Source organism: Camarhynchus parvulus, chromosome 2 (genome assembly GCF_901933205.1).
Source record: "Camarhynchus parvulus chromosome 2, STF_HiC, whole genome shotgun sequence".
NCBI lineage: Eukaryota > Metazoa > Chordata > Aves > Passeriformes > Thraupidae > Camarhynchus > Camarhynchus parvulus.
Genome location: NC_044572.1, coordinates 53,393,453 through 53,416,203, shown reverse-complemented (window position 1 = coordinate 53,416,203; position 22,751 = coordinate 53,393,453). Strand labels below are relative to the sequence as shown.

The 22,751-nt window shown below is 40.1% G+C and overlaps 1 protein-coding gene across 7 annotated transcripts in view; it reads left to right on the top strand.

Annotated features, from left to right (window-relative positions):
* Positions 1-22,751, top strand: part of GLI3 (GLI family zinc finger 3) — a 206,749-nt gene that overhangs the window by 151,268 nt on the left and 32,730 nt on the right. For 6 of the 7 annotated variants that reach the window (XM_030943800.1, XM_030943794.1, XM_030943795.1 and 3 more), the window contains 3 exons: positions 11,824-12,040; positions 13,483-13,599; positions 14,886-15,026. In XM_030943800.1, coding sequence (XP_030799660.1) covers positions 11,824-12,040; positions 13,483-13,599; positions 14,886-15,026 — 475 coding nt within the window. The remainder of the gene's footprint in view (positions 1-11,823; positions 12,041-13,482; positions 13,600-14,885; positions 15,027-22,751) is intronic. The other variant, XM_030943798.1, reaches the window with a different exon arrangement.

The following is a 22,751-nucleotide window of genomic DNA, read 5'->3' as shown; positions in this document are numbered from 1 at the left end:
AAGAAGAGGGAGCCTCGTACCTGGTTGTTTGCTGCCCACAGGGCAGACTGTGCTCTTGCAACACAATTCCAGACTGATGCTGAGCAAACTGAACTAGTCAGGAGTGACCACCAGGCTCAGTTTGTCTTCTGGAGTCCCAGCCTACCACTCTTAATTTTGCACAAGAGCCAAATTGCTCACAGCCATGACTTGAAGATGCTGACAGCTGTTTTGAACATTTTGTATACCGCATCATGTTAACTAGCCCAGATCTTCTTGCCTGAAATTGGGCAACCCCATCGAGTGACACTTTTTGCCTCCATCTTTCTTTGATTCATGTTCCTGTTCAAAATGAATCCTTCCCCTTCACCTCAGAGGGAGGTTGAAAGCATTAATGTTTTGTGAAGCAATTAGATTATACTGTGATGAGCACAGTGGAGAAGCTCAGGAGGGTTTCAGTAATTATTTATTCACTGATGGTTTAAATACAAGGGAAGGAAGGCCTATGGGCATTACTCTGGGCACAGAGAAGAAAAGTATCAGAGGGCCTCTTGCTGAAGGCTACTGTGTGTCTTGTGGGCTGAATGAGTTAAGAATCTTGCAGAGGGGAAAAGGGGCATGCTGTCACATAACCAAAAGCTGATGAGTCAGCACAGGAAGATTTGGGCAGGTTTACTTCTGGTATGTTTAATTTTGTGGGCTCAATGCTCTTTCACACCCATTTTTGTAAAGGTACTACTTGTGTTTAGAAAGTGTCTCCAGGACCTCACTGGTCTTTGCATTGGCTAAAAAAAGAGGCTGAAAGATTGCATCCTGTGCTTCACACAGCTTTTCAGCGTTGGATCCTCTATATGAGCACTGTGGGATGTTGAGGATGAAATCAGGTCAAAAGAGACCACATTTTGGTCTCTGTTTGTACAAAGCCAAGCACAGAAGGGCTCTGGTCTTTGACATGGGTAGATTGAATAATAAATACTAGTAGTAGTTCAGCACAATCCAGAGAGCTGGGCCTGGCGGGTGCTCTGCCATTGTCAGCTGGCAGTGCAGGGCTGTGCCCTGACTCCTGGCTGAGTACTTGAAAAGGAGATGACACTCCTGCTGACAGCTAATAGTGGATCTCCTTTTGCACACTAGGTAGAGCTTCTACTTTGTGCATTTGAAAACACCTGGTTTAGGTCTCAGCTGGGAGAGATTATGCAGAAAGGAGATGTGTGAAGTAGCATCAAATGAGGATAATCCTTCATTTGACATTTACTCATTTGGTTACCTGCCTCAGTCCTGCAGTGCAGCACCCCTGCTATTAATCCTTTGTCAAGATGTACTTAATATTATATCTGCTACCTGTGACAATTATTAGACTTTGCACTTCAGTAGCACTTCTTTTTGAGAGACAGCATGGTTTAGAGTGAGTATAGAGGGGGTAATCACTTCCCATGATATTAAGAGTACTGATTCAAAACCTTTACAAAAGATTAACTGGTTTTTAATAAACACAGGAGACTGGGACTTCATGTTCTATAAGATTAGAAATTTAGAACCTCTAGTTCCTTGGCAATGCTGTGATACCAAAATTACAAAGTTAGTTTTCAGAAAGTGATCTGAATTCCCTGTCACATTCGAGGTGTTTAAGTCAGTAATTCCACCTACTACAAGGGACTTTCTTTGGGTCTAGGCAGATAAAACTGTGAATATAACTTAGCCATCTCATAAGCTGTGAAAATTCAGTTTCATGTGAGCACAAGAGCCCTTTGGGATCTCCTTGAAAGAAACTAAGAAAACACAGTAGCACTTTCTTTTTTTTCCCCATGTGCTGCCCTGCTTCCCTGATAGCATCAGAATAATTAACACAGTGTGGTTAATTACAGCCAGGCCCTGGCTGCTCTGGCTCCTGTCCCTTGCTCTGGGTTGATCTGAAGCATCAGGGAATGGTGGCAAGGATACTTTCACAAAGAGCACTGGAAAGGGATAGCCAGGTTTGTAGAGTGAGCTTAGACAGCAATGGATTAACATCAGTGAGGAAGACAAGAGTTGTGTTTCTGCAAGCAGGTATTGGATTCTCAATTATTTCCTCATATAAGCTCCTTGTATAGAATGATTGTTGTATATTGAGTCAGTGCGTTGTAGCTAGAGATGAGTGACTAGGTAATAATTTTTCCAGTTTTCCTTTGCAAATACAAAGAGAAAATGAAGAGAAAAATAAAAATAGAGTTAAGATATCCAAATGAAGTATAAAGTTATCAACAGAGAAAAGTGAAAGTATCTTTAGTAGAGAGCCCAACAGTATAATTATACACTTTATTAAAAAAAAGGAAAGAGTATCCTTTTATCAGGTTTAAATTATCCAGTTTTTGAATTGAACAGAATGTCTCAGTTATAAGACAGGAAGCCCTCATGTTCTCAATCTTCCTTCTTTATTCAATATTTTATATATTCTTATTACGTCTCCTCTTATTCAGCTCCTTTCTGATGTTGTTTTCAGTCTGCTCCTTAGAGTTCTTGCATTGTTTTTTCTGCTGATACTGTCTAAAAGTCTCCTTCTACTACATGTAATAATATTCCAGGGGAGGAGCAGCAAATTATATGCACCATGATTTTTTCAGGTTTTTTTCTCTAGCCAGTTCTTTTAACATGTATTTGCCATAGCTTCATGTTGATCAAATTTTCATTCCTTCATTGAATTCTGCATTGAGACAAGCAAGTGCTTCTTGTCATTTGTCTCAGTTAATTTAGAACCAGTGTATGAGTAGCTCTGCCTCCATTTCAGTGTCGATATGCATCTTGCTATCAGTATTGCTCATTCATCTAGCACACTGGGCTCTAAAGATAACCACTTAGCTTTCACCATGCTGCTCAAAATAATTTTGTCACATATGCAGATATAATTTTTTTCATTTCTCAACTCCATGCCCAGATTGCTGACAACTGCACAATGAAGCAGAAGACCCTATCTGAGAATTTGAATCTAACCTTTACTTAAATCTAACTACTTAATTCTTACCTTTGATTTGTGTTTTTGACTGTAAGTTTGTATATTTCTATAATTATATCTGTGTAAAAGGACACGCTTAAATGCTGGTTAATGAAATTAAAAAGGACATGTTTAGCATAGCACAGGTAGAACAAAATACATTAAAAACAATGTTTTGCAAGAAGCTCGTTAGGATAGGATGTGTCAGATAAAGAATTTGTTAATTGTGTCAGCAATATAGGTGTTTTTTTGTTTTATTTTCACTCATTGGGGTCTGCCTAAGTTAGATGCAGCTCTGACTTTGACTGAAAGCCTTTCTTACAATAAAAGCTTTCTAATTAATTGCTTGCAATATGTTGTAAATGAAGGCTTTGTTTCAGTTCAGGCTGAGTCAAATTCAGTCCAAGTCTAACCCCACTGAAACAGGTCCTACTATAACTAGACCTTCACATATGTGCAACATAGGGCTTTATTCTCTATGGTCAGGTACTGTGGGTAATCTAGAGAAGGGAATATAATGCTCTATCGTGCAATAATAGCTTCATTTCATACCTTCTTTCAAGAAGTGTGAATGGCAGAGAAGTGCCACAAAGTGAATAAAAGTGAAATTCACCAGTATTACAGAAAGTTGCATCTGTATCAGGCTCTGTGAAAATATAACCATGTATGTAGCCTCCTGCACAAAGCTCATGTAGGTTATGGGAGGGGGGCATTCAGGGAGATTGTTTCAGAGGTCACTTACATCTTGTATTAGAAAGTGGTGGATGTTTCTCACCAGAAACACCAGAAACATGAATGGCAAGAATTCTGCCTTTGGAAAGTGTAAAATCTAAGGAGCTGAGCAACATAAAGAATGCAGACTACAGAGGCACGTACTGCATGCACATTTACATGTACAGGTGCACCTATATACCAGTGAGATTATGTATACATGCCTGTAAATCTGTATGTCACAGATCTTGTAATTAAAAGTCCATTTGAAGCAACTTGCTCCAGACTGGTTCAGTGTTACTCAAAGAGTTTAAACTCATTCATTGAACCCAGAGCAATATTAGTTCCAGGAAAGTTCTGAAGCCAATACAGGTGTGCGGGAGTTTAGCACTTCATTACTTCATTTTCAGACCCTAAAAGCAAGTATTAATTAGCCTTTGAATGTAATAAATTACACCAGTTTTAGAAGCCTGAAAGTGCTTAGCCATGAATTTAATTCAAAATTATGTTTGCTAGAAGTGGCATGAACTTCCATGGAGGGAGCACAGATAAACTATGCAAGGTACCATTAATACAAAGTCCAGTTAGGATACTAAGGATTCCTTCACAGGAATAATCCAGTGAGAAGGACAAAGCTGACAGTGCTGTCTGAGCACATAAGGTTAATCAGTGTGGCCCCGTTGCTCTCAGTGAAATGATGCCATTTTACTCTGGATATGGCAATGTATTCGTGAAGAAAAATTTCACCTAGCCTAGCAGATAAAACAGAATAGATAATAAGGCAAGCTGAAGAGAAAGTACAAACCACAGACTGTTAATTTTAAACTGGTAATAGAAAAGTAAAAGAAAAAAAGGGGGCAGTGATGTATGTGAATTAAATACGATTGTACAATGATGGTTATTATGTGATGAAAACTGGAACACCTAGTAAAATACACGCTCTACTTTATTAGATGCAGGATATGTCTTTTTACCAATTCATTTAGATTACTTTTCTCTAAGTTAGTGATTTTTAATGCAATGTGTCAACATTACAAATGCTGAGGGATGTTTGAAAACTAGTAATTTATGAAATATTTTTTCAAAGGATTTCAAGTCTCATACCTGCATTCAAGATCACACACACTATGTCTGGTTTCATAGTCAAAGTTTGGTATTGTTTTCCCCTGTACTTAAATAGCAAGCCATAAAAACTAATGAAGACTTTCCTGCACTTTGCCTACTCAAAGTGCAGTATTGTCAGTTAAAAAAGTCAGGGAGAGGAACTGAATTTAAGAACAATTTTTTTCTTAGAAAAAGTATTAGATATATTATGGGTAAATTGCTCCAAACAGAAGTGCATTTTAAAGTCTCTCTTCCTGTAATGCTGTTTGGTTTTTGTTTTGTGTCTAAGATACTTGAAACAGTAAGAGTTTCACAAATCTCTTCAGGGCTGCAAGGTTGCCAAGAGATTTGTCATTTGTGTGTCCTGAGCAGTTGTCAACATTCACTCTTGCCGGCTACTGCCTTGAGGACAAGTAGAGGACATGAGTTGGAAACTTCTTTTCACTCCCTTCTGTGTGTTTACAAGGAACATACATAATTCCTGTTTCTGCCAACTCAAACAACAGGAGATGGTTTTCTTACATGTTGTTACTGGTTGGTTCTTATCTTCTGTATCCTTGTCGAAGGAGAACTCTCTGGTTTGTGTTCTTCTACACCTCTGCTGAGGTCTAACCATGATTCTGTCCTGCTGACTGTCCACAGCTTTTCACATCTGAGTATGCAGTGTTCCTGTCTGCATCTTATACATATACATTGTTCCATCAAAAGATCTAGATCAACTTCTATGCATGAAGTCAGTTTATGCAGATCCTCTCAGCACCCATGGCTCAGCTCCCAGCCATGCTTACAGTTGTTCTGTATATTGAACAGTGGCTCCTACATGGCAGTTTATCATGGGATGAATGAAGCTGTTTCTTATATTAGGTTTTATTTTTGAAAAAAGCGTCTAAACATGTGAGGAGCAGTTAACTTATTGTATTGTATAACTTGTATTATGATCTACCTCAGTTGAGATTGCTGTGTCATTAAGACCCAGGCTTTAGGACAGTATTTAAGGACTTGCTGAAGTCAGTCCCTCTTCAGAAGTATTTAAGAGTTATTAGGGTGCTTTCCTGAACAGTAGTTGAGTCCATTTGTAAAACAGTAAAGGTGCTTGTTTGACACTTAACAACTTTCTTAAGCAATTTATAAGGACTTTGAAAATGTAAATGAAAAACTAAAGGTGAAATCCTGGCCTGGTCTAAGTAAAGGATAAAAACATAATTGAATTCAGTGAGTCCGGATATTCTTCCAACATTAGTAGCTTCCTACTGACCCTGATTTCTTGGTTTCCCTTGTCCACAGGCTTCCTGCAACTCTTAAGGGATAATGAGACAAAGTGATGAGATCTGTACCTACTTGAGCATGGGTATTACATATATTGTAGGTAAACTGCTCCAATCAGAAGTGCATTTTAAAGTTAATTAGGTATTATCCTAGTTCGTGATGATCAGCTTTATTGAGCATGAAGGCAGTCTACCTACAAATTACTTAGCCCTTTCTTGAACTGGGGATTTGTGTTATTTGGTCTTTTTAGTGTAGGTCTCTGATGGCAAGAACGAGTGATGGAGGCTGTAGGGCAAACAGGGAGGGCCAAAGCTTTTTCACAAGTCAGGAAGGGCCTGCATGTCCCCTTGCAGTGCTGGTTGCACCCTCCCTCATGAAGCAATATTAGAATTGTGAATGCACCACCCAGACATCAAAGACTCTTCAAAGGCCAAAAGGCCTGAAGCCCTCTCTTGCCTTATGACCTAGATGGACACAGTGTGTCTCACTGTGCCCCACGTTCCTGCCTGGTGACCTGTTCTGCATTGTTTTATTTCAAAAGCTGTTGGGCAGTTGGAGTGCGACAAGGACAAGCAAAGAAAAAGATCAGAGGGCTGAAAAATTATATGGATGAGTTGAAATAGAGTTTACCTGTTTTTTTCCAGACTGGACAGGAAGAAGGTATAGAAATAATTTCAACTATATAAAAAAGAAAAGAGAGGAAGGGGAAGGCAGATAATGAGTGCTGCATAGAATAACAAAGTTTTGGATCTACAGATGACACAGGAAATATTTAAGATAGAGGATAGGAAACAAACTTTTAATATGGTAAACATAATGTGGTTCTATATGAATAAATAAAGATACCCCAAAGAAACAAAATTATCTTTCTGAAGTTCAAAAATGAAGAAAAAATAATTAAAAACATCAGAAATATCCCACTGGGTCAAACTAGAGGTGTTACTCTAGTTAGTGTGTCTCTCATAGTGCAATCAGGGGGTTATATTTAAGAAGAACATGAACCCCCCTGCTTGTTCACTTTTGTTCTTTTTGTGCTCTCCCAGCATCAATATTCTTTAGGTTAGCAACTCCAAAGTATACACTCTTGCTTGTTCCCTTCAGTATTTCTTTATGGACCTGTTGTCTTTGGATTTGTCTAGTAACATAGGAACCTGCTGGCTATATCTGCAGCTATTCTAAAAGTCCACAAATGCTTTTTTTTACTCTCTTTCAAGTTGTTCCCCTATGTCTTTCATTAAATGCTCCCTCATTAACATGCTTGGGAAGCTCTTGTCCTAAAACCTTGCAAAGGCAGAACCAGAAAGGGGAAAGCACTCAGATACTTGTGCGAGATTTCCATGCATCAGATCTTGCAGAACTTTGCATTTTATAACGCAAAGAGGGTGCCTTCAGAGGTTTTGGGAAGAAAATTACTGTGATACAGTGAGACAATCCTTGCAGTATTCACAAAATTGGAATCTCCTCAGCATTTTTGCCTCCTTAGGCACACCTATGGAATGTATAGGAAAGAAGGAATTTTTTTTCTGACTTTAATTCACAGATGTTTTGTGGTAAATTCTGCAGCTGTGACCAGAAACTGGACAACCTTGTTAGCAGGACAGCCACAAACTAGCCACAAAGTTTGGTTTTGATTATAATGTCTGTTTTTCTTCTTGAAGTCTGTTCTTTAAAATTTGATGTGCTCATGTAATTGCAATGTAGTCCACTGCCCTGCATTACCTCCAGTGAAGGGAGTTTGAGACTTTGCAGATGAGAAGAGAGACAGACAGACTGACTGACAGAGAGACACAGAAGCCCACAGTATGATAAATTATATCACTGATGGACTTTTCTGTCAGTGTATATGAATTATTGAATGCTTAAGCAGAAATATTACATGTTTCTTCTAACCCTTATTTCTCATAAAACTCAACAACTAAAAAGAAAACTGGCATGTAGTTTTTAGTGGCCATATATGCTTTCATCTTCTTTTCTGTTTTGTTTAAAAGTCTGTAGCAGAAATACAAATGAAATTCCCTCCAGTGGTGTAAATTTTCATATCTCAATAGATAGATGGAAGGAAAAGATTCATAGCTCAATTACATTTCTGTGAATCCAAGATTTTTTGGAAGTGGCTGGTGTTTTGGAAAATATGAACAATTGGGGCAGGAGTCTTGTGTTCTTCTGGCATCTGGATTTTGGAAGTCTCTCCTTTTCTGAAATGCAGTCTCTTAAAACTGTCTTAAAATAAACATGACCCAAAATGAGGCCCCTGGAACTACTCGTTGCTTTTGAAAAACTGGTTGTTGGTTTTAGTAGTTCCCGAGTCTCAAAATTGCTACTTTCAGGTCTTGTTTACTGCTTTTGGGCATGAATTTTACGTGATTCCTGAGTGACACTGCTGCACATTTATAAGCAGACATTGTTGGAACAACTGGACAAAGGCAACTTGTGCCACTGTCCACCGTTCCTGCTGATACTGGCTGCCTGGCTGGGAAGCAGTGTGAGCTTGGTAGGGCCAGCAGGAGGACATATGGCTGCTGGTCAAGGCAGAGGGATCACATGGGGCTCTGCACTACAGAGATTCCCTGTGCATCCTTTATTCAGGAGTTGCTGAAGAAAGTGCAGTGAAAAACTTTGGGAAGGAGGGCAGGAATCCAGGCCTTCCCTTCCCAGTAGAGCACACCATGCCAGCAATGTTGAGGGCTTTGATTTATTTTTCTTCTTTTTAGCCCTCAGCATTAACTTTATTGTATGGTTTCTGAAAGGCAGAGAAAGACCTACCACCTTCTGTTCTCTTCAGAACCTTCTGATCTGTTCAAATCAGAAAAATCCTCCAGGCTGCCCAGTGACAACATCTTGCATGTGAGTGACATTAAACCCAGACAGGTCAACTTGCCTTATGAGGAGCTCTCCAGAAACAGCTGGAGAGAATTGTTATTTGAAGGCAGAACCTGAGCTATTTAAGAAGTCACCCTGATGGCTGAACCATTGTCTCCATTTCTGAGTTACTCCCCTTGGCTGTGCTGGCTATTCCTCTGTTCCCTCACAATCACCTTTTCATTTCATTCCAAGATGACTGAAGTTTCGAGGTAGAGGGAATGAAGTGCAGGTTTTCAGGCTCCATAGGAAAATCCTAGTCCCTTAGACTCAAGCATTGCTGATGAGCACAGGGTAAAAGAAAGATACTAAAGAAAAGAGGATTCCTCCTTCCCCTAGCACATCTGTCCAGCTGTGTCTTAATGCATCTGCTGCTGGTGTCACTGTTTTCCAGTAAGAACTTCTTGCTAAGATGATGTCTGTCTCCTCTGTTGTACTTTACAATTTTGTCAATGCCTGGCTTAGCATCCTCTTTCTGGATACTGCTTTTACAGTGTGAAGACAGATGTAGATAACAAGGACATCTCTAGGAGGTAAAATCTATCCTTTTGGTGGAGGCCATTTTAATTTATGTAGGGAGGGGAATAGCAAGTGTACGTACTTAATGTTTAAGCACTGCACTGCTTGAGTCATACAATTGCCATGTAGGCTCAGAAGGACACTACAAAAGTTTTGAACCTGGACTTGCAAAGACAGGTATTGTTGTACATGGTCAAATGGAAAAAAAAGTCCAAAAACCCCCAAAACTCAACCTTTATTTCCAAAGGCTGCTGTGTGCTTGGAACTGCCGATGAAATCAGTCCACTTATTTTTTTCTTTTAAACTGACTCATCTGAAGGGTGAAAGTGTCTTAGGATTTAACCACTCACAGCTAAATAAAACACCTCATCTAAACTGTTTGTGTGTTGTGTTTGTTGATCTTGGTGAATTTGACAGCATCTTCAGGATGCTGCCGTCTAGTGTTTGAGTGTATGAGGTGAACTCACAGGGTATGTGTGGAAGCAAAAAACACCAGGGTATAGGAAAGAGGCTTTGTTTTCCACTTCATCTGTGGCAGTGTAATTGTGTGGTTTTTAATGAACAGACCAGAGTAGTTACACTTAGCAATGTTTGTTCACTAAAAAGGAAAAGGGGTGTTAAATCATTATGTTCTTTGATGAATGGCTTGTACACTGAAGAATAAATTGAACAAACTGGCATAGAGCTCAGTGAACATGAAATCAGCTATTAGAAGAAAGCTTGTGAACAAATTCTAAGCCTGATATGCATCTTTTGATTAATGTCCTATTAATCATCCATAGTGGCTACCTTAGCTAAGTCGTGCTGTAATCATTCATGGTTGCTTACAGGAACACTAGCAGGGACTATAGAGCTTCAATAACTGAATATTATTACTGATTTCTCCCTAACTCTTGCTGTGAACAATTACTGTTTTCACTACATTTCTGCCTTCCTTTATTAGAAAGAATACAATGCAGAATGAAAAGAGAGTTCCTCAAAGACCAGTAAAATTCTCCCAGGGTATTCTTAATGATATTCCATCCTAAATGGGCAAACTGTTGTAATGCAGAGTTCTCACTAGGAATAATAGTAATGTAATCACATTGAAGCTGTCTTTTTATGGATTATAGTCAAACAGACAAAATGTATAGTCATATTAATGAACACAGAATTTCTGAAGAATTATTACTTAAAATGGTTGAAATTATTTTGGCTTTTTGTGTCACAGTATTTTCAGTTAATGCACTTAACAGCAACAGCAATTAAGATTCCAGACTGTTAATTTAGACAAATTTGACATTGGAAGAAGCCTTCATTCTTGGAAGGTATAATGCCCACACCCCTCTCTTTTGAGACAAAATGTTTTATATTCCTGTGGCTTTTTTGAACTTGAACTCTGGTAGTTCAGTGTATTTTTTTAAATCAATGAATATTCTTTTTCTTTTTTTTTTCCTTTATGATTGGAAGCTATTGGCAAATATTTTCAGGGGGATCTCTTGCTCCTGTGTGTGAAGATTTAGTTCCACACCATTTATTTCTCAAGTGTAACACAAAGAATGCTTTTGCACTACCCACAAAATAGGTCCTTAGATGGCAGTGTCATTTCCCCCTAAGTCACTGTGGTCTGGGAAATACGGTGAAGTAATGAAGTGATGACAGGCATTAACATACATAATGGGCTTTAATAGACATTTAATGTTGTTTAACTGGAAGAAGGAGAAGTGCTTTCCCATTGGAATAGTTCTACATTGGAAGTCATTGATCACCGATTTCAGAGGGGAAAGGTTAATCCATCAGTTTCTGTAACCAAATGGCGCTGATGGAAATTCTTTAGGTGACATTCTGGATGAACTGAGCTTTCCATCTTTGCAAACAAATGAGTGATATGACAAGCATGGTGTTCAGAACACATTTAACCAATTGATTTTCTCTCCTCTTGTAATAAGATCTAGAGACATATGAAAAAGCGTAGCATGAGCCAAGATTAAAGGAACTGCTTCATACACACGAACATAGGGGAACTGCATTATCAATAAAAGTACTATAAAGCATGTAGGCACCCATTCTTTTTCTTTATATAAAGTTTGTTATTGCAATAAATAGCTGTTATTGAACTACCTGCCTTTTATTTCAGTTTTTCTGAATTTTATTTCGGTCTGCTTTCTGTGGTTTCCTGGTAGAGGTTAGGAAAAAATGTTATGTTTTGTTATGGTACCATTTTTGTACTCGCTAGTAAATCCAGGGCAACTCTGGATTTAAAATCAGGATTTATCATCCTTTGCGGCATGAAGAAGGATATGAGGGGGAGGGGGAAATCTGCCTTCAAGTAGTTTAAAGGTATCAAATATATTTTAAGGTTTTAATTTGTAAAGTTCCTTACCGTAATGATCCTCATCTTTTTCCTCCCTCTTCCCTCCTTTTTCTCCCAAATTCAGCCCTGCTCTGAGTTTCACATACCCTCCTACACCAGTATCCCTCCAGCAAATGCATCAGCAAATTATAAGTCGTCAGCAAACCCTAGGTTCAGCTTTTGGACACAGCCCTCCACTCATCCATCCTGCTCCAACTTTTCCTACCCAGAGACCTATCCCTGGCATCCCCAGTGTCCTGAACCCTGTCCAGGTCAGCTCTGGACCTTCTGAGTCCACACAGGTGAGAGACAACAAAAGAAACCTTTACTTCCCATTAATTTAAAAATTAAATAAATGGCATTGTCTCGATGGCAATTAATCACCACTGTCACTGAGACCCTTTGATAACAGCTTTCTTGTAGCTCCAGTGTTTGCAGTCACTTTATTATAAATCACAGCAGTGCAGTTGGTGCAGTTTCTGATTGGTAGTGTGCTTTTTAGTCCTCATAAATATTCCAGTCTACTGCAGCAGCTTCTTGTTCCATACTGCCTCTCCTTGATCTTATACAGGAAGCTAGTAGAGGTGGGGAATAAGAAAAGGGGCAAAACACATCAAAACAGCAATGTTTTAAAGGTTAGCAGCTTCACCTTCAAATCAGACTGACCCTGGGATATACAGGGTCATATTCTGCCCTCCTTGTACAGCTGTGAGTAACCTGAAGCAAGTAATTCTATGAGCAAGAAAGTAACTCAAAGACAGAGAAGAGGATTGAAGTTTTTTTTCTCTGATTTGTGCCAAATTGGACTTACTGAGTTTGAATTAATCATTTCAGTAAGGTGTATTCTCAAAAGCTGGGAATGAGCAGCAGTGAATCAGGCCCCTAATGTGGAGTTTATCATGGTGTGTGATTTGCCTGATATTAACTAGTGCTGTTTGCTTCTAGATGACCTGGGATAGGTTATTTATCAGTCTGGAAGCTGTTTATCTCCTGGCTAGCTTTTACAAATGTAGAGGAAGAACATACTGCTGTAGAAAACTTATTGATTTTTTGTGGGGTCCCTGCAAGTTCAGATATCTCTAAAAGATCTCTGGATTCCTACAAGATCTATTTGCAGGTGTAGATAATGGTGTTCAGTCAAGCAGAACAAGAGAAAAACAAGATTCTGGCCTGTTTATGTCAACTATTTTGCTATAAACTTGTGAGAATCCAGGACTTCATCTAGGATTTTTTGGCTGAGTCTAATGCTAGCATTCAGTTCTTCTTCCTATCCACCTATTATAATGGGAAACATAGTGAAGAAGCTGAGATCTTGTGTGAAGATAGTAAATGCAAAACCTTTCCTTCAAGTGTGAAGAAATAAATGTTTCTCTTGTGTTTCTTTGAGGATGCAGGGATTTTCCTTTTCAAAACTGCCTTTCCAAAGTTGTCATTATGTGGAAAATCACCTACCTCTCACTGCTCTGACAAAACTAGCACTGGTTTGTAGCAAGGAATTGCATCAAATGCTCCCCTTTGCACTCCCTCCCTGCTCTGCTACCAGGCTGAGCAATGCAGCTCTTCCATGAGTTAATGCTATGTAATTGAAGAACAATGTTATTGCATATCCAATATAATTAACAGTGCAGCTTCTCCATACAAAGTTGCTGAGCAGATGCTATGTTATTTTTGTTTGGAGCCACGTATTTATCACAGTCTAATTTTGTCTTCTTCTGGGGGAAAAAAAATCCTCCCCTGCCTGCAGCAGAATAAACCCACAAGCGAATCTGCAGTGAGCAGCACAGGAGACCCCATGCACAACAAGCGCTCCAAGATAAAGCCTGATGAGGACCTCCCCAGCCCAGGAGCAGGAAGCATGCAGGTATGGCAGCCAGATTCCAGTCATGAGCCTTCCCTCTTGCTGCTGGTGTGAATATGCACCTTTCCTGTGGCACACAGGTTTTCTGGCTCCTTGCACTTTGTGTGCTGCACACACGGGCAGCCCCAGCTCACAGTAGCCAGGGTTAAATGGGAGCAGCTCCTGGGGTGCAGAGTCTGTGGCAGGATGAGGGCAGAGAGGAACGAGAGGATGGAGAGGCACCTCTGACCAGTCAGAGCATGCTCAATGCTCTGTTTGCCATGGAAAAGTGAACAAGAGACATTCAGGTCTTTATTAGGGACATGTTTTCTGTTCAGCAAAAATACTTAAAGCCACCTTGACTTTTCCTGGGTCTTAGTGCTGTAGTGCACTGAGGCCCCTGTGTCAGGCTCCAGCCTCGTTTGCTGTACTTTCTATACCAGTTAATGCCTCTGGTTTTAGTGGAGTGACTCTTGATTTACAGTGTCTCAGGGGAGATGAGAATCAGAACCTCAGTCTTGTGAGTGAATCCATGAAAACAAAGCAGAGGTCTGCCTAAATCCTTCAGCAGGTTTGAAATGGAAAAATAGCAGGAGTGCATAATCTGAACCAAATGTTTACACTAACATCTGACTCTTGCCCTCAGCAAATAACAAGCTGGGGAGAATGAGGTACCCTGATGAACTGGAGGTGGGAAATCTAACCCCAAAATTAGATTCTTTTGACCCCTGTTCACCCCTTTTATGTGCATGTTAAGGACAAGAATAGACTAACAGGTAACTCAGAAATTACCAGTCTGCTCTTAAAAAGGTTTTAGCATGCAAACCTGTTACTGTTCTTACAATGGAAACACACTGGATTACTGGTGATCCAGTTTCTGTCCAACCCTAGTACTAAAATCAAATTCCAATGAATTCAACTATATTGAATAGTGCCTTTCACATTAGTGGTGCCACTCAATCATGAAAGCCAGGTGCACAAATAAAAAGCTGCTTAAATAAAGCTAGGCCATTATGATTTATTTTTAATTGAAACGTAAAAGGTACAAAGAATTTATTTTACATGTATATTTTGCAAATGGCATCTGGCTTGTCAGGCCTGTTTTGGGCTCCTGTATTTTGTAGAATGAAGTAGCATAGTGAAGTGAGAGTAAAATAATCCTCCCTCCCCTGCCTCCTCCACACACACACACACACACTCGTACAGCCCCATCATCCTTCTTTTAATGCTGAAGTAATTCACTTTTCTTCCTCCTCAGTTTCAGAATTTCCTCTCTCTTCTTCTCACCCCTGTTTTTTTACTCTCTCCAGGAACAGCCAGAAGGAATGACCTTGGTAAAAGAGGAAGGGGACAAAGATGAAAGCAAACAGGAGCCTGAAGTGGTCTATGAGACAAACTGCCACTGGGAAGGCTGTTCCCGGGAGTTTGACACGCAGGAACAGCTAGTGCACGTAAGTTAATGGTATTCAGGAACTGGGTTTTAAAACTACCTGACCTTTTTCATGGGGGTCAGCTTCTCTGACCCTATGCTGAGTCAAGTTTCTTAGCTAACAGAGCTGCAAACTGGAGAGGGGTTTATGAGTTTCTAAGAATAAAGAAAACTCGAAGCCACAGTGCTTGACCTGTTCAGTCAGCTAAAGCTTAGTGTAAAATTCAATAAAGTCTTCCACAGAGATTGTAATGGCTCTGATCCTGTAAGCCAGCAAATGCTATTTTGACTTAGAGACTTTGATAGTTATTGAGTAATAGTAAGCTGGACATGAATGATTATTAACCTTTAGTCAAGTTTGATTTTTTTCTCCCCAAAGGGGCTTCAACAGTAGAAATGGGTGAGGGGAATTTTTCCCTTCCCTAAGAGAGGCTTTGCTATCAATTTACTATTGTGTGTAAACTGAAAGGGATTATTTGGCTAAATACATGAGGACTGAATTACTTCAGTCATTTTAGCAAAAGCAAACTGTGGAATCTTTTCTGTACTACACCAAATATTAATTCTATCTCCTTTGTTTTTTATTCCTCTCTGCCACCACTCCCAAATAAACAATTTGTACTGTTTGGTAGTATTGTAAGATAGAAAGTGAGCAATCAAAATTCAGATGACAACCTGACAAGTACAAGTGAGCAATCAAAATTCAGATGACAACCTGACAAGTCCCTTGCAGTTCTAACCTCCTTAACTAGCAGCATCTCTCGTATTTAATGGCATCATAGAACATATTGAATACTCTGGAAAAAAATGGAATTCCTAGTACAGGATAGAGAGGAACATTCTCAGCAAATGAGCAGTGTGACAGAATTGTATTTAGTTTAGAAAACTGTTTAATACTTTACTGGAGATCATGCAAAATCTATTACAGAATGTGGCTAGTACTTCTGAAATAACTAGTTGAAAAATCCACTTTTCCCCCCAAAATAAATAAAAACAAACCCACCATATATTTCCCAGCACTATGCCAAATGGTAAGCTTATCCTGCAAAGCTGGCTTTAGTAAAGCAATGTCAGCTTTCACTTTCTGTAGTGTGAGAACCTCTTGGTGTTGCCGTTACTCATCAAGATGTATTTTCAAGTTCTTGTTATTATTAAGTAGTAGCAGCAGCAGTAACAACAATAATAATAAATGAAAGACTATCAACAACTAAAATAATATGAAAAATATGACATTTTTCCAAGAATTCTTTGAGACATTTTGCACATATAATGCCCTAGCATTTGAGTAGGCCAAGTTGAAATGTGAGGAGAAACAGTTTTGGTGTCACAGTACCTTTTGGGGAAGAAATGCCATACAAATGGCTTCTGCAGGTGGTTTGACACATTTAAATTAAAAGATCAAATGTTGGTCTTTGAATTGAATCTGTGCAAACAGACCAAATGACATCATATGGGCCTCTGCATAGGCACAGTGTTTATATCTGATAGCAATTGTAAGGCTGAAGCTTTATGAAGCCTGGGAAACCTTTCAGCATTCGGAAATTATCCCAGTGATGATGGTAAATAATATACACAGAAATATATGAAATAAAAGAGAAATCCAGACTAAGGATACCCTTGGCAATAAAAAAGGAAAAAGGATTTTTTGATGTTCCAGGTGTAAAATTTAATGGGAATCCACTGAGCATGTTAGCTAACAGTTTGTGTTTTGTATTTTAAAGTGAATTAAATTGACAGGGTAGTAGTTTAGTTCTTCTGGAGTGTAATTTTAAAGTCAATTTGTTTGTTTTGGTGGGATTTTTATAGCAAATCTGCCTGCATTGTAATGGTCAACAGCAAGACTGAAAAAAGTGTATTTCTTATGCTTCTGACAAATGGCAACATCTGAAACAAATTTCTCTAGACATAGAAAAGGAATATAAAAAAGTTTTTCTATGACACGGAACTCATTTTGGCAGGGCTCAGGATTCAGGTGTGTTATGATGGTGTTTAGATTACAAGGTGCAAGACTGGACTCTATACCCTGAAGACAATAAATTCATCATGGCAACCATCACATTTAAGTAGCACAAATCATGCTGTAGGAGTCAGCGGGATTCAGTGATGGGGCCACGGTTTGTGATTTCTTTTGCTGTTCCAGCAGAGCCCCGCAGGGGTACTTGAGCGAGTTATTTCTGCCCAGAATTGCAAAGGGCTTTAGACATCTAACTCTGTTTGAAAGCCTGGCCACTCACCCCAGTCTGCCTTTTGCACATTTTGTCTGCCCTTGATTGCCACAGCCCTCTGATGTACATCTGCAGCAGCTAGGGATGTGAAGTCTGGTCTCAGCAGGGCTTCACAGAAGGGCAGTCCTGGTTTTGCTTAGGTGTGCCACTCTGGCAGAAAGTGTTCTGTCCCTGAGCTTTAGGTCCTTGAAAATCTGAGTTGAAAAAGTGATGTGGTTCATATATGCCTCCTATCCAAATACTGTAGGTAAATCCAAGTAGATATAAATTGCTGTAGCTGTGCTTGAATCGGTGTCAGCACAGTTCTGAATGCTGTGTGTGTGCCATGTGCATGTGTGTGCCTGAGCCAGGCACAATGTGTGTCTTAGGGCCCGTGCACACGCTTGGCTCCACAGCCCTGACGCTCTGGTAGCAGCTGATGGCCTCATCAAGCCCAAAGCCTCTCAATGTCAGACACTGCTCAAGCATGGCAGGAGGAGTGCACCTGACACAGGCCTGAGGTCTTTCACCCTGCAGCTCTGGGGCCACATTCATCGGGCTGTTTGTGCTGTCAGGGGCTACCTGATCTGGCAGCAGAGTTCTGCCACCATGCCTCTCCTGGCTGCACGTGCTGCTGCTCTCCTGGTGATCCCCAACCCACTGGCAGACTCAACAGGTCCTGAGCTGCTCCAGCTGAGCTTGAAAAGCTTGAAGGTTTGGAAGTAAGATGCTGGACAGGATGTCAAAATTGTAGATAACCATCCAGGTTTGTTGATTCTGCTGTGGGGTAGTAATCACCAAGGCAGGGGCAACTGGCATAGATAAAGATAATAAAGGCTTAAATTGCCCTAGCAAGACTCATCCAGTAACATCTGCCATCTTTCTGTACAGTTGTAACCACGCATAATAGCAAGAGATCCAGGATGTCCAATGGCACAGGACAGACTGTTATCTAAGCCTTGCTTCCCAACGCACTGAAATTTTGGAGGAACTGTGGTGTTAAGGGAAGACATGAAAGTATGTTTCTAGCTGTTTGTTTTGCTTCCTGAAGGATTAGGTAACTCTACGTGAATTCTAGTCATGCCAGGTTGAGTAGAGCTTTGAAAAGCTTTTCCACAATACGCACTGCACACAGTTCATAATATAGATGGCATTACTCCCACTATGTATACAGTGTATACACAAGCACATATGCATTTGTTTTGAAAAAGGTAAATATGAGTTTGTGTATATTCTGGTCTTTCTGTCATATATGGATAGCTTTGTTATTTCTTGGAGAACTTTGAGACATAATTTGCTTTGCAATCAGCTGTGGTTGAATGAGCATTACAAAGTGATGTGTGACTTAGCATGTATGAAATGGTAAAGGCAAACAAAATCTGTGTCTAAATATGTGGTATAACTTTACAGCAGAAACTGCAGTGTTGTGCAATTTCAGTAGTCAGCATTTGATATCATTTTCTGCATTTCTGTAGCAAAGTCCTGCAGTTATTAGTGTAAAATGTAGCTGCCACTGAAAGTGTTCTTTGGTCCCAATGTTTTCTGACTGAATTTATAAACAGAACCTGAGCTGCTATGAATAAATAACTGAAAAGCTAATACCTAAAAGAATTGTTATTGACCCACCCAGAAGGGTCTGACAGTGACATTTTGGCACAGGCGCTCCTATTTTCAAGTGATATGAGCCACTTAGGATTCAGCATGGTTAAATTTTCATGATGCATGCACCAAAAGGCAAGGTGTTAAACCATCAGACACTCTGCCTTATTTATAACACCTATCCATCCTTCCTCTCCCCCCCTCCTTCTCTTACAGTTAATAGAAAGATTCATGATTCTTCATGGTTGTCTATCTAGCGTCTGACAGTACCGACTGCACTGCTAAAGCAAGTCACTATCTATAATTGATATCCTTCTATGGAATAGGGTACCGGCTGCAATTGAAGGGTTTTGCTGAAAGCTTTTAAATCCTGACAAGTTCTGTCCTTGTTCTGGTTGTTGCTGAGCTGCACTGCTGAGATCCCAGGGTTATTTGAAGTTGATGCAAAGGGGCGCGTGTGTTGCACATTAGCAAGACACAAAGTTGGCGAGCCACGTTAGAGCTGCCACTGCATTCTCCCGCCAGGTAGTCTTATTTACAGTGCACTGCTCTCCTGAAAAGGCTGCTTACATTAATGTTTGAAATGTCTATTAGACGTTCCTTTCTTTCCCTTTTTTTCCTTTTCTGCAAAAAATTAAAAGAACAATCTTATTTATTTTAAAGCCTCAGTTTGCTGCTGGGGTCTTTATCATTCAGCTGTTTAATTAATTTCTCTGCCCAGCGAGATATTATAATTGGGCTTAGCTGAGCTCAAGTTTGTTTTAAATATGTGAGCGCCTAGAAGCTAATAAGATATTGTATATATTTATAAATCTGCTTTTTGTTGCAGTTTGTCCCTTTTTTTCCCCCAGAAATCAGTTAAGAATAAAATATTGCAAAAGGGTTAGATGCTAAAGATAAAAGTTTACTTAAGAAAATTATCCTTCAAGGAAATGACTGAATTTACTGTTAAATATTAATACAATGGCAATCAGAAAAACGCAGTGCTGCCTATTTCTCCTATTTCTCATCCCCCTTGCTGCGTAGCCTTGATGATAATTATTTTTTATTCAAAAACATTCTTGAAGAACTGTAGAGCAATTTTTTGTTAGTGTTTTCTCCTGAATTTTACAGCAATAAAATTCTTTTATTGTTGTTACATTTGATTAGATGAGATCAAAAAGCCCTAAACTATCAGCAGTGGCTTATATTCAGGATTCCATTTGCTGAGGTCTTCCTGCCTGTTTGCAAAGCCTAGTTGACTGGAGCACTCCCCTGGCAATCACTTAGGATTGTACTTCTCCACATGGTTCCCTTATTGCACCAGAGGGCAGCTTCTTGTGTTTTTCAGGTACCCCACATGTTCCCAAGGCATCACAGGGCACTGAGGGTACCCAAAAAAACCATTGCATGCAATTCTGAGACTGGAGTTTCTTAATGTTCTTGCTCTCTGTTCCTACAGAAAACAGTGGGTTCAACCCTAACAAAAAGAATTTGGCCAGCAATCCATGGCAATCTACATAAACCTCAAACTGTGCCCACATCCGGTCTCTGCTTAGGTTTTACAGCATCTGTGAGGTGCCTTAATCAATCCTGTGCACCTCAAAACACTTAAGAACATCAGGAGGTGGGGAATACACCACTCTGAAGTCTAGCCCCCTTTACAGTGGGTGATTTTGGATGCCCAGAAATAAGAACACTCAAAGTCAATAAATTTGAAAGCCTCACTTTCTCTGTTACTTTGCTGGCTTTGGCCTGTGGCTTCTTCCTCAGCTCCTCTTCTCTAGGAGAGCTGTAGGTAAGGGCTGGAGATATCTTCATCATTCTTCTTTAAACAAAGATCCAGCTGCAATAGGAGGATAAACCAGATTAAAGCAGTTCCCCTGAGTATCAGCTACGGTGCACCAGACCTGTAACTGACCCTGAGAGTTGCACATTGCCTACCATTGAAGGGGGAGAAACTTCCCTGTAAGCAAAGGACCCGAAAGCTGCCAAAGCCAAGCAGGTGCTGGGTGCAGCTGTCTGAGTAGGCATCTGCACCTAAAGGGAGGGAATTGCACACATCTGGCCCAACAAACAGATTATCCTTCATGAATTAGTGGTCTCTTTTCTCTGGGTCCTGGAGGTATGCTTGCAAACTGGTTGTGGGGCAGGTGAAGTCCCAGCTTTGTGAAGCAAGTCCCTTACAATCCCAAATGGGTGTAATTACACATCCCAGTTTGCGTACTTCTCAAAATACATTCAGGGATTTACTATTTAATTCTCCATTGCAGAGGCAGTTTTTGGTGCTTTTTCATTGCAGTTTTTTTTTGGCTCTAGCACCGTAACACAGAGAAGCCTCAGCCCATTCACAGGCTCATTGTGCGTGGCAGTGACAGCTACTGCCCTGACAGGTTCAGGAATGTTTCCTTTAAATTGAAAAGAGTAAAGACTAGATAAGAACATGAAATCCATTATAGTGATCATATTTCCTGAGAAAAGGAGAATGTTTTACGTACAACAGCAAAGGGGGTTCCGTTGGTGGTTTTATTCTATTTCATCTTGTTTTATTTTTTACTCACTGGGGTCTAGACTCTAACTCATACTTGGGGAAGGAGTGCTGTGGGCAAAAGAAATCCATTCTTCAAGTGAGACAAGCCCAAGGCTTGGGCTGAAAGTTGGGACAGCTTGGAGAAGGCAGTGAGTTGTTTCAGTGGCAAGAAAGTGCCATGGGAAGGTTTTTTTCAGTTTGTCCACCCCCTAAATATATTTGATCTTTGTAGCTGTGAGGGTACAAAGGAATAGAGGAAGAGATTATAGCGAATAATCATAAGAGACATCTGTACAGAAGTTTTTAGATTTTGGAATCTCTTCCTCATTACCTGTTTAAAGGCTGATTTCTAATTAGGACACCACCTTACTGTGTTGGATTATAAGCTGCTGAACCCATTCTTTTGAACTGTGCCAGAATTGTTGAATTGTTTATAGGCCAGCAATTTATTAGATGAAATAGCAAAGCTGGTAAGCAGCTCTGTGCCTTTGAGAGCAAGTTCATTCTCTCTTGGTTTCTGTCTGGGTATCTAACAAAGTCTTGTTTAAATTAAGCAAGTGTTTAACCCCCCATCAGAGGTGTGCATGTAAGTGCTGTTGGGTTTTAAGGTCAAGTAACCATAGACAGACCTCACTGCTGTTCTGGAGCCTCAGTAGCCCCCAGGCTCTGGCACGGCCCCTGCTTGTGCTTCTCAGCACATCCTTGTTCTGCGTCAGTCACCGCCATGCCCTTTGCCTCCCAGCAGTGTTAAAAGTCATCCGTGCTGCCTTGTGAAGAGATCTTACTCACTGTGGGCTTGACCCAAAGGCCAGCTGTGCTTTGGCTCAGGTCCTCTTAAGCACTCCACTACACAAGTGCATCAGCAGTCTCCCTGCCTGGAGTCTGTCTTTTGATGAATCACAGAGAAGAAGGGGGAAAAAATAACATGGGGATTTCTTTTTTGATAGAGAAAGGTTTACAACAAAATAAATCCACCCTAATCTGTGAAGTATTAAGAGGGGATTTAGAGAGAGAAATGTAATCATTTTTTAATTTTAATTCCTCTGTAATTAGCATTTCTTTCACAGCATTAAGAAAACTTGTTGTTAGTCTGCTGCTGCTATGGCTTTATGAGTTGCCAAAGTCATTGTCTTTGAATTGGTATCCCAAGAAAGAGGTTGCTAAACTGTGATATGTCCTTTAAATAACACTTCTTTTTCACTGTTGTAGGTCGGGACAAACAGTGCTCCCCCTGTGGCCTGGGAAGTTACTCTACCCACAGTGAGTGGGCGCTTGGGTGGAAAGGGCTGTGCAGGGCTTGACTTTGGTCCATGCTTTTAATCACACAGCATTATTTAGGTGGTTTGTGGATATACGTACTTACTTGAAGTGTTTGCCTGAGAGTTCAGCTGGTGAACACTTCTGTGTTACTGATATTTTACAGGTGACTTCCAGT